The 18,449-nt window shown below is 43.4% G+C and overlaps 1 protein-coding gene across 1 annotated transcript; it reads right to left on the reverse strand.

Annotated features, from left to right (window-relative positions):
- Positions 1–7,269: 7,269 nt before the first annotated feature.
- On the reverse strand, positions 7,270–18,449 carry LOC306960405 (protein NLRC3-like; the record flags this gene model as incomplete). The annotated part of the gene is made up of 9 exons (XM_079552837.1): positions 7,270–7,811; positions 8,600–8,646; positions 9,458–9,631; positions 9,702–9,869; positions 9,934–11,716; positions 11,784–11,970; positions 12,073–12,136; positions 12,245–12,349; positions 18,385–18,449. The coding sequence occupies 9 exons, from the start codon at positions 18,447–18,449 to the stop codon at positions 7,270–7,272; spliced, it is 3,135 nt and encodes a 1,044-aa protein (XP_079408963.1).

Genomic DNA, 18,449 nt, shown 5'->3' on the forward strand with positions numbered 1-18,449 from the left:
TGCTGGTGGCTCTAGCTACTTACATACACTCTGCCAGGGGCGATTTTAGAGTTTCAAAATTTCGATCCGAACATATGTAATTTCCTGTAATTTGATGCATTTTAGATTAACTAATAACATTGCAACATAATTGTAAAAATACAAATAATAAAAATTAGTGATGGGATTTATGGCTCTTTGAAAGGAGCCGTTAATTCGGGAGTTGTTCAAAAGACTGGTTCTTTTGAAAGATTATGCTTTTTTTTTTTTTTTTTTAGAAAATAAATTCCTCCGAAATGGACTTTATTTGAACGAAAATGTCACTATTTCGCACAATATAACATTTATATTTCCCTCTATGGAGTTTGTTATCACAAAAAACAATCACAGGACCCGATTAAGCTTCTATTTCTCTCATTCACGTAACTTTTAATCTGCCTCTCTCTCCCTCGTGCAAGAGAGGGGAAAAACTTCAGTGAAAGAGGTCGAGCTTCAACACGATCTCCTCTGTAACTGTTGTTTATTATTTCATTAGGACTTTTATTTCTCAAGCTCGTTGCCTTATGCTGCTCACTTTGAGCTCCTCGCTCGTGGGGCGGCGGAGGTCACCGGGGCGGAGGAGGAGGCAGTGTGCGGTGATGTCCCTTCGGAGGCGGCCAAGAGCGGAGCTGAGCGAACAGGTGGAAGATGTTTCGTGTCGGGGCTCCTGTAGCCGCCTCGTCACACGGACCCCGCACGCCCTTTTCTCTCCCATGGCCCGGGAGAGCTGGCGCTGGGAGTGTTCGGGAGCTCTCTCTCTCGCTGTTTCCCCAGAGTCGCTCTCTTAAACCTCTCGCGGTCATGCGCTCACAAACTGTCCCTCTGCCACTCCCCTCTCCGTCCGCCCCACTCCAGCAGTGACTTTTGTTTCGCAAAATAAGCATGCACAACTAAGTGACGCCCCTCTCCCGAAGAGGAATAAAAAATAAAAAAAAAGAGCTGATCGTTCGCGACCGACACATTACTAATCAAAATGAGATTTTTTTGCTATAACGATTTAGAAGATGCTAATAAACAGATTGTGGCATAATTGTATTTAAAGAGCGTATGACAGTTATAACTGTTTATTTTGCTTTCCTGTTGTGCAGAGGTGTCACGAGTGAGTTAGAGCTGTATGAGGTCAGGGAGAGACAGAGCAGAGGCGAGAGCGCTGTGAGGAGAGGGGGCGGAGTTCAGCTACGAGACATCAGGCCAAATCATTTAGTGAAGAGGGGTGTTTATGCTTTATTTCTTTAAATAAGCAGATTTTAATAAAAGCAGATTTTATTTCTTTAAATAAGCAGATTTTAATAATAATTTGCTTGAGCACCCCTAAAATAGGCCTAGCCTCGCCCCTGCACTCTACACTACATTTTTGCCAACATATATTTAGCTCTGGAATGTAATAGTTAAATGAAATAAATAGCAATGAAAATACACCTTAATAGAAATATACCTTTGATTGATGACGAGAAAAGTGATTTGCATAATTGCCTGATTGGCATGAATCCTGCTAATCTGTTAGCCTGACAATATTTCATTAGATCGAAACACGTTCTCTATCTGTTGTATCGTTTATTGTTTGTAAATTTGACAAAACGCGTTTCACAACTTTGATTTAGAGCGAAGTATATTAAAGATCACACCTGCTGCATCACACACTGATGTGAATTGAATCAACCTTGTGCTTCACTCCTCTGCTCTGTTTACTCAACTTATTTACAGCTTAAAAACTTGCTTTCATGAGCGTTTGGCAGATACTTAAACTGTTAATTTAAAAGTGAATATTGGGTCAGTGGGATTGTTAAGTGATGATGTCATCGCAGGCTTATTTTCAATAGTATCTTTTGCGTAGAGAAATGGTGAGAAATATTTTACAAAGAAGGTTTTGGCCTTTATCTGTTTTTCTGTGGCTCAACAGTTTGGATGTAGCTTGTTTATTATGTGTGATGTCACACTTAACAGCCCTATACGTTTGTTAAGTGGTGACGTCACAGCTCTACTTCCAGGTTCACAGATACGTGTGAAACTACAAAAAAAGTCTTTAAAACCACAATCAATATTTCTGAAACTCAACAGAGAGTTACTGAACATACTTATTTATCAGGCCCATTAGCCAAACATGCTGAACCTACTGCTATAAAAGTCACATTTACCAAAACCACTACATCCGGGTTAGCGGAGATACATGCTAACGGCGCAGCAGCTACGCAAACCCCGGAAGTAGTGACTTAATAATACTTTTTTAGCAGTAGGTGCGGAATTTTTGGCTAATGAGTCTGAGAAATAAGTAGGTTCAGTCACTCTGTTGAGTTTCACAAATATTGATGGTTGTTTGTTAGAGTTTTTAATGTTTTTTTTTTCTCACATATTAGCCGGTATGCTAGGACCCGGAAGCAGAAGTTGTGACGTCACACTTAATGTATCTGGTCTAGCTATAAATGGCTAGTAATGTAATGTTTTCCTCAACTGGATTGTTTGGTCTGTGCAGGCCTGGTGCACTGCCTTGGGATCCGATCTTCTTGATGGCGAGCTGTGAATCGAGGCCAGGATCCTGAGGACGTCCCATGTTTCAGTCGATGGTCACTGCCTTTGGTCTGGTGGAGGCTCTGCTGCCTGTTCTTTTTATTCTCACACCTTCTGAAACCGAGTGCCACCCCTCTTCAAAACAATTTAGACCAGTGTTTCTAAACTGGTATGACAGTTTGTATAACATATTCAGTTGTTATCGCATTACCCTCCCCGCGGGTTCAGGTTAGGCATGCAGCAGAGTTTTGAAATAATTGTCATCGATAGGTTGCATTCACGTTGTACAATGTGATGATGTCATAACGTCAGGTGTAGGGAAGGTGCAAATGCAACTCTATGGGAGAAAGAGAGTTTTTGGAAAGAAATATCCACACAGAAAATAAACAAATAGGCGGCTGCATATCTGAAAAAAAAAAAACACCTAACCCCCAAAAAATTGCTACAAAAGGTTTTTCAACGGTTTTCTGTAGTATCAGGTGTGCTTATTAACGTACTAAAAGTCTACCAAAATCTGACCACTGGAAAGGTCAAATTTTCAAGATGGCGTCCAAGAGGGTGGCGAGATCCTTAAAATGCCCATTACTCCTTTAATATTCAACCTAGACAAGTAATTTTGGTTCTAAACCCATGTTTTGGGTATCTAGTCTCTAATCCAATGGGCTTGTTCAAACTGTAGTGACATGATTACATAACTGTGAACGGTGTTATGTAACGGTGGACAAATACTCTATTTATTAACATTAGCGAGTTGTCATGGCAGCGGCACACATTGTCAACGCAGCCTTACATCGCTTCCCAGAGACATGCATGGGCTCATTTTAAAGCCCCAATACTATTCTTTCCAATGCAATAAAAGAGGTAGAGCTAAGTCTCTACGACATTTACTCGAGGAGATACTTGCTAAAGTCTGCGAGGTGAGCGACCTTGACGTGGTAGACCTGACAGGGTTTCAACTTCTCTGTTATCTTAGCATACTAGCAATTAGCATATTTAAATAATAGTGAAATTAATACAATTACTAAAATAACAGAGAGGTGAAAACCCTGCCAGGTCTACCATGTCATGACCGCTTGGGGCTTTAAAATGAGCCCATGCATGTCTCTGGGAAGCGATGTAAGGCTGCGTTGACAATGTGTGCCGCTGCCGTGACAACCTTGCTAATGTTAATAAATAGAGTATTTGTCCACCATCTTCTATTTCACAATTATGTGATCATGTCACTACAGTTTGAACAAACCCATTGGATACCTAGATACCCAAAACATGGGGTTAGACACCTAAATAACTTGTCTAGGTTGAATATTAAAGGAGTAATGGGCATTTTAAAGCAGTACTAAGTTACTCTTCCCCCTAGAGGCCATAAGCGCAACAGCAGGTGTCGTAGTAAGTTACGATTTTTTAACTTATTAATTGTCTTGGAGAGTAAATACTACGCTGACAGGAAAGGCGAAGGGAGAGAGGGTTACTGTGCATCCAATTATACAGTTAGCTTTGCCCGTTAGCATGTTAGCTTCTTCTTCGTGATTACATTACGACAGTGGCGCAGATGGTAGAGCGGGTCGTCTCATGATTCGAAGGTCAGGGGTTCGATTCCCACCTCCTGAAAGTGCACACTGTCGTTGTGTCCTTGGGCAAGACACTTCACCCACATTGCCCCCAGTGTCTGCGTACATTGGTGTATGAATGAGAGTGTGAATGGGTGAGTGGATCCTTGCTGTAAAGCGCTTTGAGTGCCTAATGTAGGTGGAAAAGCGCTATATAAGTTGAGACCATTTACCATTTACCATTAGTGTGTATTGCTTTCTCCGGACCGGTGGCAGTCAAGTTGCAAACATGGTTTTCTGGCCAGAGACACCAGGGGGCGATGAAAGACCCTCCAATCATCCCATAAACACTTGTATTACCCCCACAGGGACTACGGAAAGGATTTATTAAGGTAAACACGTTACTTAGTGCTGCTTTAAGGATTGGACGCCATCGCCATGAAAATGTGTCCTTTCCAGTGGTCACATTGTATTAGACTTTTAGAATGTTAATAAGCACACCTGATACTACAGAAAACCGTTGAAAAACCTTCTTTGGGGTCAAACCATATTGTCAGCCGGCTAAAATGGTCAACCTGATATTTGTGAGGAATTGGGTCCAATCCTGCCCTATTAAACTTTTGGCTGAAAGTCCTTTTAAGTGACCACGCAATATATAATTGGCCATAAACTGACCCAAAAACCTCAGCATTTTCACCGTTACCACGGTTACCACCATAGAAATCGTAGGTGCCCACCACTTGAATTTTAAACTATAAGCTGTGTAGAATGTTTTGATGTCACCTGAACGCAACCTATTAATGTATTTTTGAGTGATCGCGGACAAAAGGTTTTTGTAATAGTCTAAATGATTTGTTATAAATGCATGTCGCAATAGTGGAGAAGGTAGGTACGAGAGCCCGCATTACACACGAGTTATTTCTATGCAGAGTGATTAATTCGTGAAGCCTGCGACATATTTACTTCGTCTCGTCCGCCTTTGTGTCTGTTGCGCGACCTTCTCTTGAGTTCACCAGTTGAGAACCACAGCTTTAGATGTTTCCTGAACATTACAGCTCAAATAAATAACTCCTAAGCTCAATTGCGTTGCCTGCTTGTAGGGCTGTGCAATTAATCGAAATTCGATTACGATTTTGATTTCAACAGTAAACGATTACAAAATTAGCATAATCGCAAAAAATCGATTATACATTTTTTTTTCATATTTTTATTTTTTCACATTTTTTTCTAATTTTTAATTTTTGGATTTTTGTCACTTTTTTGCTGGATTTTTTTTTTTTTTGCTGGATTTTTGTCCTTTTTTTGAAGAATATTTGTCACTTTTTTGATGGATTTTTGTCACTTTTTTGCTGGATTTTTGTCATTTTTTTAAATGGATTTTTGTCACTTTTTTGCTGGATTTTTGACATTTTTTTGATGGATTTTTGTCTTTTTTTGCTGAATTTTTGTCTTTTTTTAATGGATTTTTGTATTTTTTTGAAGGATTTTTGTCATTTTTTTGATGGATTTTTGACATTTTTTTGTTGGATTTTTGACATTTTTTTGATGGATTTTTGTCTTTTTTTACTGAATTTTTGTCTTTTTTTTAATGGATTTTTGTATTTTTTTTGATGGATTTTTGTCCTTTTTTTGAAGGATTTTTGTCACTTTTTTGCTGGATTTTTGTCACTTTTTTAATGTTTTGTCTTTTTTTGATGGATTTTTGTCACTTTTTTGCTGGAATTTTGTCATTTTTTTTAATGTTTTGTCTTTTCTTGATGGATTTTTGTCACTTTTTTGATGGATTTTTTGTCATTTTTTTGATGGATTTTTGTCATTTTTTTGATGGATTTTTGTCATTTTTTTGATGGATTTTTGTATTTTTTTAATGTTTTGTCTTTTCTTGATGGATTTTTGTCACTTTTTTGATGGATTTTTTGTCATTTTTTTGATGGATTTTTGTCATTTTTTTGCTGAATTTTTGTCTTTTTTTAATGGATTTTTGTATTTTTTTGATGGATTTTTGTCATTTTTTTGATGGATTTTTGACATTTTTTTGTTGGATTTTTGACATTTTTTTGATGGATTTTTGTCTTTTTTTACTGAATTTTTGTCTTTTTTTAAATGGATTTTTGTATTTTTTTGATGGATTTTTGTCCTTTTTTTGAAGGATTTTTGTCACTTTTTTGCTGGATTTTTGTCACTTTTTTAATGTTTTGTCTTTTTTTGATGGATTTTTGTCACTTTTTTGCTGGAATTTTGTCATTTTTTTTAATGTTTTGTCTTTTCTTGATGGATTTTTGTCACTTTTTTGATGGATTTTTTGTCATTTTTTTGATGGATTTTTGTCATTTTTTTGATGGATTTTTGTCATTTTTTTGATGGATTTTTGTCATTTTTTTGATGGATTTTTGTCATTTTTTTGATGGATTTTTGTCATTTTTTTAATGGATTTTTGTCATTTTTTTGATGGATTTTTGTCACTTTTTTGATGGATTTTTTTAAAGGCAACAAATAATCGTTTGAATAATCGTGATTTCAATTATGACAAAAATAATCGTGATTATTATTTTTTCAATAATCGAACAGCCCTACCTGCTTGTTCAATTTGTTTATCGATCAAGGACTGGAGAACCTGAATATTTTGCACCATGATCCGTCTGGCACCGATGCTTCAAAAACTTCAGCGCTGTATTTTGGTTTTGTTTTATTTTGTTTATGCACTTAAAATTAACTTAATGTCTTTCACCCTAAACTGAAATTGTTGTTTCACTTTTGTTTACTGTCATACATAATCTATCTGTTACCGGACGAGTCATTGCTGTGATAATATTGTATTTAAAAACAAGCCACATACATTTGTTGAAGAAGTTTGTCCAAAAACTAATCGATTATTGAAATATTCAACAAATATTTTAGTAATCAGTTAATCGTTTTCTGAAAAATCGTTCCACACCATTGTTTTATTGTTTTAACCATCCTATTGTTTTAATGGAGATTGACTTCACCAAAAGTAGCCGAAAATGCTCATAACTTTGGAAGTACTTGATGCATTTAAAAAAAATAGAAAGCCTTTTCGCCCTCTTGCAGACCTCTACCTCTTCTATCATGAATATTATTTACTGTATTTCATTGCTATTCACAGTGACGTGAACCTCAAAACAGCATCAGGAAAAGGTCACGTGACTGAAGCTCATCCATATAATTGAGACTTTGGTCCTCAGTCCGACTGAGCTCGCAGAGACACTGAGGAGTCAGTCCAGAGCCAACACCCCGGGATAATTGTCTGAGTGAAGGTGGTGTTGAAGGTGTGGAGGTGGATCAGTTCCTCAGAGGAGACTGTGTAGAAGGACAGAGAGCCAGCAGCACAGTCCACATACACCCCTACTGTCCCAGAGGAGGAGGAGGGGCAGGGCTGAGGGAGGGGGGTTTGCTTCTTTTTATGCCAGACGGCAAAACCACGATCAGAGCAGGACAGACACCAGGACTGATCATTGTATCCAAATCCAGTGTCATCACCTCCTCCTTTCCTCTTGATTCCTCTGCAAGACACTGATATGGAAACCCATCCACTCCACTGGACCTCCCAGTAACAGCGCCCAGTCAGACCAGAGTCACACAGAAGCTCAGCCCATCCGTCAAATCTGTCCTGATGATTTGGATACGGCTGATCTTCTCTCACACGGGTCGCCTTCTTGTTGTTGTCAGACAGTTTGAGGTTCCTGTGAGCTGTGTTTGGATCCAGAGAGAGTTCAGTGAAATCTGACGGAGAGAAAACACAGCTGCAGTTAGTCCCTGTTCACTCTTTAGAGGAGAACGACAGTGGGCGGGGCTGTGTGTCAGGGGGCGGGGCCGTGTGTCAGGGGGCGGGGCTGTGTGTCAGTGGGCGGGGGCCGTGTGTCTGTGGGCGGGGCTGTGTGTCAGTGGGTGGGGCCGTGTGTCAGTGGGCGGGGCTGTGTGTCAGTGGGTGGGGCCGTGTTTCAGTGGGCGGGGCTGTGTGTCAGTGGGTGGGGCCGTGTGTCAGTGGGCGGGGCTGTGTGTCAGTGGGCGAGGCCGTGTCTCAGTGGGCGGGGCCGTGTCTCAGTGGGCGGGGCCGTGTGTCAGTGGGCGGGGCCGTGTGTCAGTGGGCGGGGCCGTGTGTCAGTGGGTGGGGCCGTGTGTCAGTGGGCGGGGCTGTGTGTCAGTGGGCGGGGCCGTGTGTCAGTGGGCGGGGCTGTGTGGCAGTGGGCGGGGCCGTGTCTCAGTGGGCGGGGCCGTGTGTCAGTGGGCGGGGCTGTGTGGCAGTGGGCCGGGCTGTGTGTCAGTGGGCGGGGCCGTGTGTCAGTGGGCGGGGCTGTGTGGCAGTGGGCGGGGCTGTGTGGCAGTGGGCGGGGCTGTGTCTCAGTGGGCGGGGCTGTGTGGCAGTGGGCGGGGCTGTGTGTTGGGGGCTGTAGTTCCATTGATGATGACTCATGAGACTCAGCTTTAAATAAACTCCAGCAACACAGACAGTAGTTTTATGAGGACTCCGTTTCCCAGAATGCTTTGTGTCTCATGAATGTTATACTCACACTTCCTGAGTCCTGGTTTTAACCTCTCAGCTCCAGCAGGATCCAGCCTGAGGGAAATACACTTCAGTTAAATAGGGCATGCAGATGATGTCACACAAGCACAGCCTTGTTTTCTCACAAAACAAACCCTCATTGTTATAGGGTCATTTTTTTTTACATCGAATCAGGGATCTGTTCTAAATTTAACATTCCATCCCCGTACAAATAAACAGTGAAGCCCAGCACAATACTAAAGTATGGCGAGGTACGCTTCGTCCTTTTCATGGCATTCATTTCTGTGATTTCTTTATCATATAAGATGATGTTTAGTGGCCACTGGATGTAAATTTGAGCTCCTATATCTTACCTCCTATAGAATCTCTGCGCGGACGAAGTGCTCCTGGTGTTATTATGCCTTCCAATATAGTGCCTCTTTTTATCCGCTTAGAAAATCGACATGTTTAATTTTGTGCAACTATACTTGGATCGTGTAACTAATCACGTAACCGTATTTAAATAGGGAAAACGTGGAAGAGCTTGGTCGCTTCTAACTTCACCCCGTTTGCCCCAGAGAGGAGAGGCTAAATGCCAACAACATCTTTGGTCTATTTGCGTGACTGAGCGCATGCATAAAGTCCAGACAGGTACGCATCAACTCGTCTAAGCTCAGGTAAGAACATATCTCAGTATGGAAAAACTGTGGCCTGTTCCTTTAGACTAAAACACGAGCTAATGCTGTTACTGAAATAAATGCATAATGAATCAAAATAAAAAATAAATAATCTAAATTAATAAAATAAAAGTCCAGTTTCTTACATGATAATGTTTACACGATGAATGAGAGTAATAATGTCCTAACTGTAATGAGTGTGTCCTCACCTGAGAGTGGAGAGTGAGCAGTGGGGCTCCTCCTGTAGAGCAGTCAGGAGCTTTACTCCTGTGTCTCCTGGATGGTTGTAGCTGAGATCCAGGTCTGTCAGATGGGAGGGGTTGGACCTCAGAGCTGAGGCCAGAGCAGCACAGCCTTCCTCTGAGATCAGACACCCTGACAGACTGAACACACAGGGTTAAACAGAGTCATAGAAATGACAAACTCACAGAGATGAAGAGTAAACCCTCTGACCTGAGCTGCTGCAGTTTACAGTGAGGACTCTTCAGTCCAACAGACAACATCTTCAGCCCTGAGTCCTTCAGGTCGTTGTTACTGAGGTCCAGGACTGTCAGACTAGAGGAGCTGAGGACTGAGGACAGAGCTTCACAGCTTCTCTCTGACAGGTTACAGCTGCTCAGTCTGGAGAGAACACACTGTTTTAGGAGAAGTTTAGAAGGTTCATACTTACATAGACCTCACTCACAGAGCTTTGTTGGAGGCTTTGACCACTGGCAGCAGCCTCAGCAGAGCCTCCTCTGAAGCACAGTATTTCTTCAGCTCAAACTGCTCCAGATCTTCTTCTGATGACAGTAAGATGAAGGCCAGAGCTGACCACTGAGCAGGAGACAGTCCACCTTCAGACAGACGTCCTGAGCTCAGGTACTGTTGGACCTGCTCCACCAGAGAACCATCATTCAGTTCATTCAGACAGTGGAGCAGGTTGATGCTTCTCTCTGCAGACACTTCCTTACTCAGCTTCTGCTTGATGTACTCAGCTGTTTTCTGATTGGTCTGGGAGCTACTTCCTGTCTGTGTCAGCAGACCTTGGAGAAGGCTCTGATTGGTCGGCAGTGAAAGACCCAGGAGGAAGCGCAGGAACAAGTCCAGGTGTCCGTTTGGGCTCTGTAAGGCCTGGTCCACAGCCGTCTGGTGCAGATGTTTCAGTGTAGGTTTGACTCTGAGCAGAGTGGACTTCTGTGTTTTTGTGGAGAGCAGGTTGACTCCAGTATCGATGAAGGTCTGATGGACGTGAAGAGCAGCCAGAAACTCCTGCACACTCAGATGGATGAAGCAGTAGACCTTGTCCTGGTACAGGCCTGGCTCCTCTCTAAAGACCTGTGTGAAGACTCCGGAGTACACTGAGGCGGCTGCAGCGTCCAGCCCACACTCGCTCAGGTCACTCTCGTAGAAGATCAGGTTTCCTTTCTGCAGCTGCTCAAAGGCCAGTTTTCCCAGAGACTGCACCATCTTCCTGGTCTCTGGACTCCAGTGTGAGTCTGTCTCAGATCCTCCTTCATACTTGATGTTCTTGACTTTGGCCTGAACCACCAGGAAGTGGATGTACATCTGAGTCAGGGTCTTGGGCAGCTCTGCTCTCTCTCTGGTCTTCAGCACATGCTCCAGGACTGTGGAGAGGATCCAGCAGAAGACTGGCATGAAGCACATGATGTGGAGGCTTCGGGACGTCTTGATGTGGGAGATGATTGTGTGGGCCTCGTCTCTGAACCTGTTCCTGAAGTACAGCTCCTTCTGTGGGTCGCTGAACCCTCGCACCTCTGTCACCATGGAGACGCACTCAGCAGGGATCTGATTGGCCGCCGCGGGGCGTGTGGTTATCCAGAGGCAAGCGGAGGGAAGCAGGCTCCCCCTGATGAGGTTCACCAGCAGCTCCTCCACTGAGGCGCTCTCCGTGGGCTCCGTCAGGGCCTTGGTTTGGGTGAAGTCCAGAGGAAGTCTGCACTCGTCCAGGCCGTCAAAGATGAAGAGCAGCTGCAGATCTTCAAAGCTGCTCAGTTCTTCTGTTGCTCTAAAGAAGTGATGGAGCAGCTGCACCAGGCTGAAGCTCCTGTCCTTCAGCACATTGAGTGCTCTGAAAGTGAAGGGGAACAGCAGCTGGACGTCCTGGTGGGCTTTGCCTTCAGCCCAGTCCAGACTGAACTTCTGAGTGAGCAGTGTTTTCCCGATGCCAGCCACTCCCTTTGTCAGCACTGTTCTGACGGGCGCCTCTGTGTCCGCGGGGCCTTTAAACATGTCTTCACATGTGATGGCTGTCTCTGCTCCGCCTGCTTTCCTGGAGGCTGTTTCCATGTGTCTGACCTCATGTTCCTGGTTGACCTCTGAGGCCCCTCCCTCTGTGATGTAGAGCTCTGTGTAGATCTGCTGCAGGAGGGCGGGGCTTTCGTCTTTACCCACGCCCTCGAACACACACTGACACATCTGCTGCAGGTCACGCTTCAGTTTACGCTGAAGAACTCCAGAACCTCTCCCTGAATGAAGACACAGACAGAGCCTGAGTCTCAGAGAAGATCAAATGACTGAGTGAAATGGACCTACTGCTCCACAGACGCTCAGCCAGCTCCTTCTGCTGCCTCCTCCTCAGGAAGTTCACAGTGATCTTCAGAAAAGCCTCTCCATCCTCATCCTCCACAGTCTCTAAGCATTCTGGGTAATCTGTGCTCAGAACCTTGTGGAGCTTCTTCAGCTCCTTCTGGACAAAAGTGAAGATGTCCTCCTCCAGAAGCTGCACAGACACATTAGAAACAACACAAATGCAGTCAGTGTCAGATCTGTGTGAAACAAGTCCATTCATCTGAACATCTCCAAACTTCAGTGAAGGACACACCTCAAATATGGAGTCCAGCTGAGTGTGATGTTGCTGAGCCATGAGCTCTGGAGCCTGCTCCACTCTGTGACAGAGACACAACAAACACCTCAGGAATTAACTGTTTCTCTCACACTTTCAGAACCTCATTAAACCACTGTCTGTCCTTGTGTTTAAACAAACTCAATCTTACAGATCTGAGGAGAAGTCCGGTGGTTTCCTCCTGGACCGGTCGCTCCTGAGGGACTCACAGACGGGGCCTGGTTCAGAACCTTCTGTTCTGACGTCAGCACTGGGTCTAACACAGACAAAAACATTTACAATACTACTGCAATAATACTTGCTGTTTTTCATCTTCCGTCTACAGCCCATTAACTGGATTTTAGTTCCTGATCCTTTGATAGAACAGCATTGTAATTGTGATTGTCACCAAGCAGTAAAAAAAATAAAAAAAATAAAATAAAATAAAATAAAATAAAATAATAATAATAATAATAATAATAATAATAATAATAATAATAATAAATATATATATACACATACACATACACATACATATACTGGCTAGCTGAAGTGGTAAGTCACCCGACTTCCACACAGTAGACCCCGGTTCAAATCCCCGTTGGGGAAATGGGCTGCCAGTGTGGGTGCCTTAGGCAAGACCCTTCACGCTACTGCCTACCTCATACAATGATGAGAGACAATGAACAAGGTCTGCGTCAGGTGCTGGGGAACCAGAGCACCTTGATGTAAAATGGGCTACTGGAACAAGGCGGAAATGGGCGAGATGCGAGAACAGGGCTCTGATGGAATGCTACTACTCCAGTAACCCTAATCAGAGGGGCTACATGCAGAGGATGTGGGAGAAATGGTTACTTCGAAACCCGCAGTCCAAACTCATGGCGAAACAACCAGTAGCTCAGTGTTCCAACATCCACAAACGGCAACTGCTATCACAACATGAGACGAGGTACAAAACCAATGCTCCGGCAACGGGGAGCCAGGTCACCAGGTCAGAGGGGAGTTAACACCAGCCCTCCCAAAAGAGATTGGGTACGAAGCCCCAATAATAAGTGCCATCACGCTGAACGAGGCAGCGACTGACCTGAAAAATAAGATCATGGCAAAAATGTCCAACAGGCAACCCCGAAGCCAATTACAGAGGCTAAGAGAAGTACTGTCAGAAAGTCTCCTAGAAGATGTGAATGCAGCTCTGAGAGCAATTCCTACATCAACCATCACTGAAACCAATGAGCTGATATACCTAGAGACGCTTGGCTATCGTTAGAGCAACCATGAGATGAAATACCCACCATGGAAAAGAAGGCTGGAGGATAACATCAAGGCAGCACGGAGGGAAGTGAGTCAATTGACAGAGGCCTTGAAAGGTGCAATGAAAAAGCAAGTACCCAAAAGGTACAGCCAGATGCCCATACCTGAAGCATTGGAAACTGCCAAACAAAGGCTCCAAGCCTTGGCCAGCCGCCTAAAGAGGTACACGAGAGACAACGAAGCCAGACGAGTAAACCGTCAGTACTCAGTGGCAGGGTAACAATGACAGAGCAGACCCACCAAGGCTGGAAACTGAACAGTACTGGAAAGGCATATGGGAGAAGGAGGCAGCACACAACAGTGATGCACAGTGGCTGGTGGCTCTGAGAGAGGACCACAGCAACCTCCCTGAACAGAATCTAGTGGCAGAATTCCAAGAAAGAGCTTCAGGTATGAAAAATTGGACAGCATCAGGCCCTGACATGATACACGTATCAAAGCACATTCGTAGAAAGGATTGTCAGGAAATGGCCATTCAAAAGTGTGGGGGACCTTCACATGGAGTGGACTGAGGCTGGAGTCTCATCAAGAGCCTCCACACACAGATGGATCCTGGACATGGGCTTCAAATGTCAGATTCCTCCAGTTGAAGCATCCTGGTCTTCCATAACACCTCGGCAGAACCACAGGCTGAGATCATCCATGCCACGCAACCGCATCAAGGCAGTCATTCAAGTGAAAGGGGCCCAAGCCAAGTACTAAGTTACATATGCATGATTATAATTTTCAGAGGACCTCTGAAACCTCTGACATTTTCAGTTTGGGGTTTTTACAAGCTGTAAGCCATCATTTTCAAAATGAAAAGAGGCTTGATATAATGTCACTTTGCATATCATGAGTCTATATCATATATTAGTTTCACATGTTAAGTTGAATTACAGAAATAAGTTAACTTTATCACGATATTCTAATTTTCCGAGTTTCACCTGTATGGGGATTATCATGGAGGATGGGTGGGCCACTTACAAGCCACTTAAAAGCCATTTAAAAGGCATGCTTTGAGAGACTGGCCTAATTTGCACATTGTGATGGGGCGCCAATAACCCCCTAGTCACTCTCAGACACCACGCGCCTTTTTCTCTCCCCTGGCCCAGTAGAGCGCTGGTGCTGAGAGCATCTTGGCACGCCCTCGCTGTTCCCACAGATTTCGGTTCAAAAACTGTTTCCCCACAGGCCGCACTCACATCTCGCGGTCATGTATCCACAAACTGTCCCTCTGTTAAGACTGGTTCTCCCCACTGTAGCGCACCAGGGTGCACACTCGGTGCCTACACGCCACATTCACCCCGGGCATTCTCACCTGCTGCTGCTGTCAGTCCGTCTGCCTTTGGTAGTGTGGCCAAACCGAGGCACTGTGGCGCGCTCTTGCCTACCAGCTGACCACGGACTGAACCATTTTGTTGATTTAATAATTATTTTGTATTTATCGTGTTTTGCTTCTGAATTAATGAGTCATGTGAAGAAATTTATTCTAGTTATTTCTATGTGAATGTTTGTTATCAATTCAATTGTTGTTTTGTTTATTTTGGTAAATGTCTGAATAACCCCTTCAATTAATTGTTGGTCTGCCTCAGAGGAGGGGCTTCGGGGTATTAAAGGGGGGGATGAAAAGCGTGAAATAGCTGAATGCCTTGGTCTAGGTATGAAAACCTTCGATATTTCATGAAATATTAAGCGTAATCATCATACAGATAAGAGATTTGGGGATGATTCAGACACACACGGGTTTGTGCAGATAAAGGCACAATATTGACGGTTTCTGCCAGACAAACACATCATATTAAGAGAATAGATGCTACAAAGCAGCAAACAGGTATTTGAAGCTGCTGCCTCTGGAGTCTCCCGAACATCAAGGTGTAGGACCCTCCAGAGGCTGCAGTTGTGCATAAACCTTCTCTCCGGCCTCCCCTAAACTGTCAATTGAAGCTGAAGAACAGAAATGGCTGCAGTGGCTCAGAAATACATGAGGACTCATTTTCAAACAGTCTTGTTCACTGATGAGGCCGTGTGACCCTGGATGGTCAAATCAATGGAGTAGTGGATGGTTGGTGAATGGCCACAATGTCCCAACAAGGCTGTGACGTCTGAAGAGGTAGTGGAGTCATGTTTTGGGCCAGAGTCATGAGGAGAGAGCTGGTCGGCCCCTTTAGGCCCTTTTAGGATCCCTGAAGGTGTGAAAATGACCTTTGAAAAAAATGTGGAGTTTCTGACTGACCACTGTCTTCTATGCTACAAAAAGAAGAGCCGTGCTTTCCTCTTCATGCATGACAACGCACCATGTCCTGCTGTAAAGAAAACCTCTGCATTACTGGCTGCTATGGGCAAAAAAGGAGAGAAACTCATGATGTGGACCCCCTCCTCCCCTGACCTCAACCCTATTGAGAACCTTTGGAGCCTCAACAAAAAAAACTTCTATGAGGGTGGGAGGCAGTTTTCATCCAAACAGCAGCTCTGAGGTTATTCTAACATCCTGCAAAGAAATCCAAGCAGAAACTGTCCAAAAACTCACAAGTTTAATAGATTTAAGAATTTTGAAGCTGCTTCACACAAGGGCTCCTATGGTAAAATATAACTTGACCTGTTAATATTTTTTTGATTGAAATAGTTTTTGATTGAAGTAAATATGACCTCCTAATGCTGCAAATACAACAAATGACCATTTTCAGTTAATTACAAGCTTTAAAATGTATTGAAACGATGAGTTGCATAATAATTTGGAACAGTGGATTTTGAGGTTTGTACTATATTTATTTTTGAAAAAAATACTGTTATCACTGGGAGATTTTTTCAACCACATATAAAAGATCCTCTTCCAGTTAAAGACTTGAAAATTATGCTGACTCTCACTTGAGTTGACAATTTAGAAAATCTGAAAAATGTCATTAGGAACGCAGTGTATGTAAAGCTGCTGTAAACTCTTTTTTTATACACCTTTTCACTGCACTGTAAATATTTTGTTCTGGGAGAATAAAAGCTCTGTTGAGCAAACTGTTGACCTTTTCAACATTTTTGAAACTTCTGGAAAATGAACCTATGACACACATCATTACTTCCAGCTCAGGAATGTGCATGCATGCTGTAGTCAGGGCTCAAAATTTTGACCATTTTAGTCACATCTGCTCCCAAATTTAAGCCTTTGCGATCTAAAAATAGAATCACTCACATGTTTGCGACCAGCGTATATGCTCCAGTTCACCTTAAGAGACAGCCTTCTCGTTCTCCCTTAAAAGCAGCTTGCCTGATTGTTTTCACAAACGCTGCTTGTCATCAACAGCAAACTTTCTGTTCAGTAATATTTCGAGAGCATATTGTAAACTACGATCTGTCCTCTTTTTTGGCTCAGCGCCGCTGTCAGTCCTTTCAGTCACAGGCGCTGGCTGACCTGCACCAGCAGGTTCCACAGGTCGAGCTCTCTGCGCATGTGCCTGTGCACTGCTCTCATTCATCAGCCGCTTTCACTGAATCAGCCAATGTATTTACGCAACTGTAGTGTCCTTATGACAGGGAATATATATCATTCATAAACTCATTGGGACTGGGAGCATCTCTAAAATGACGCTCAAAACTTCAGTCCAACCCCCACGTCACCTCGTGCAGTGCTGAAAGTGAATCATCGCCGCGCTTGCAAAATACAAAATGTAAAGTCACAAACGCAATGTCAAACACGTGTTCAAAGGTCCTGGCAAAGGAGTTTGCCGCCTGTAGCGCGTGTTATGGAGCTGTCTCCGCAGCGCAGAGTGAGGAGAGTGAAGGTGCAGAGTGGGGAGACGAGTGAAGCAGGGGCGGAGCAGAGAAAAACAGGGGATGGGAGCATCGATGTATTATAATAATGTTTGGGAGGCACAAAATCTGGTGTCCCATTTACAGTGTTAAAATATTGTAGATTGCAGTATCAATACAAACAGCTAGAATAATATATCTAAAATGCAACAGAATGCTGGAAGTGGCATGTGGTATGTTTTAATTCCCTTCTTCCCTGTTTTTTTGTTTTGTTTTGGTTGCGCTCCTAAATTTCAAAGTTAGGAGCACAAGCGCCACCGAGAAAAAAAGTTAATTTCGAGCCCTGTGTATTGGGTCCAGTCTGTTAAAGATGTAAGGCTTTGAATTTTGTTGAAAATGGCCTCTGAGTTACGGGCTTGGCATGACCACGTCCAAGACTCTTTAAACAGTCTAAATGATGATCTCTAAGCCAGTGTTTTTCAACCACTGTGCCGTGGCACACTAGTGTGCCGTGAGATATTGTCTGGTGTGCCTTGGGAAATTATGCAATTTCACCTAGTTGTCTTTTTTAAAATAAATTCATTATTATCCGCAAATAATGTACAGTTTTCGAATGTCTGTGCCCTCTAGTGATCGGCAAAGTAACCATGTAATACTCTTCCATATCAGTAAGTGGCCTCAGGTAGCTCATTTGTGATGATCAATGGCATTGTGGCTAGCGAGACTATATGGTGTTCCTATTCAAGACACTTTGATGAGAACGACTGAGTATAGGCTGGAGAGTTACATTTTTTTTTACATTTTCTGCTGGTGGTGTGCCTCGTGATTTTTTCAATGAAAAATATGTGCCTTGGCTCAAAATAGGTTGAAAAACACTGCTCTAAGCACAAATGGTTCTGGGATATTTCAACCGAAATTTGAGGCATTCAAATGAAAACTCGGGGATCAGGGGTCAGAAGTTCGAAAGGTTCGATTTTGAAGCTTCGCGGTTTGGGCCAAGATGGCTGACATCTGTAGAGTTTAGAGCGCTGCCATAATATAATTTTTTACATGTCCTGACGTGGTCTGTGTCCCTGGCCAGTGTCACCTTTGTACGATGACATTTTTGTGACCGGGCTCCCATTGAATCAAACTTCCTGTTTGAGCGGCCGCCACTGAGGCATCTTTTATTATTTTCTCTTGCGGACTCCACCCTTACGTATCGGAACAGAGTTAGAGCCGACTCTGATGTAAAGAACAGAGTTAGAGTCGACTGACATGGAGAACGGCGGTGGATCTCACCTCTGAGCTTTGTGGTCAGTGGTTTTAGAGGTAGAGGCTCCGTCTTCTCTGAGCTCTGGATCCAT

Source organism: Gobius niger (genome assembly GCF_951799975.1).
Source record: "Gobius niger genome assembly, chromosome: 3".
NCBI lineage: Eukaryota > Metazoa > Chordata > Actinopteri > Gobiiformes > Gobiidae > Gobius > Gobius niger.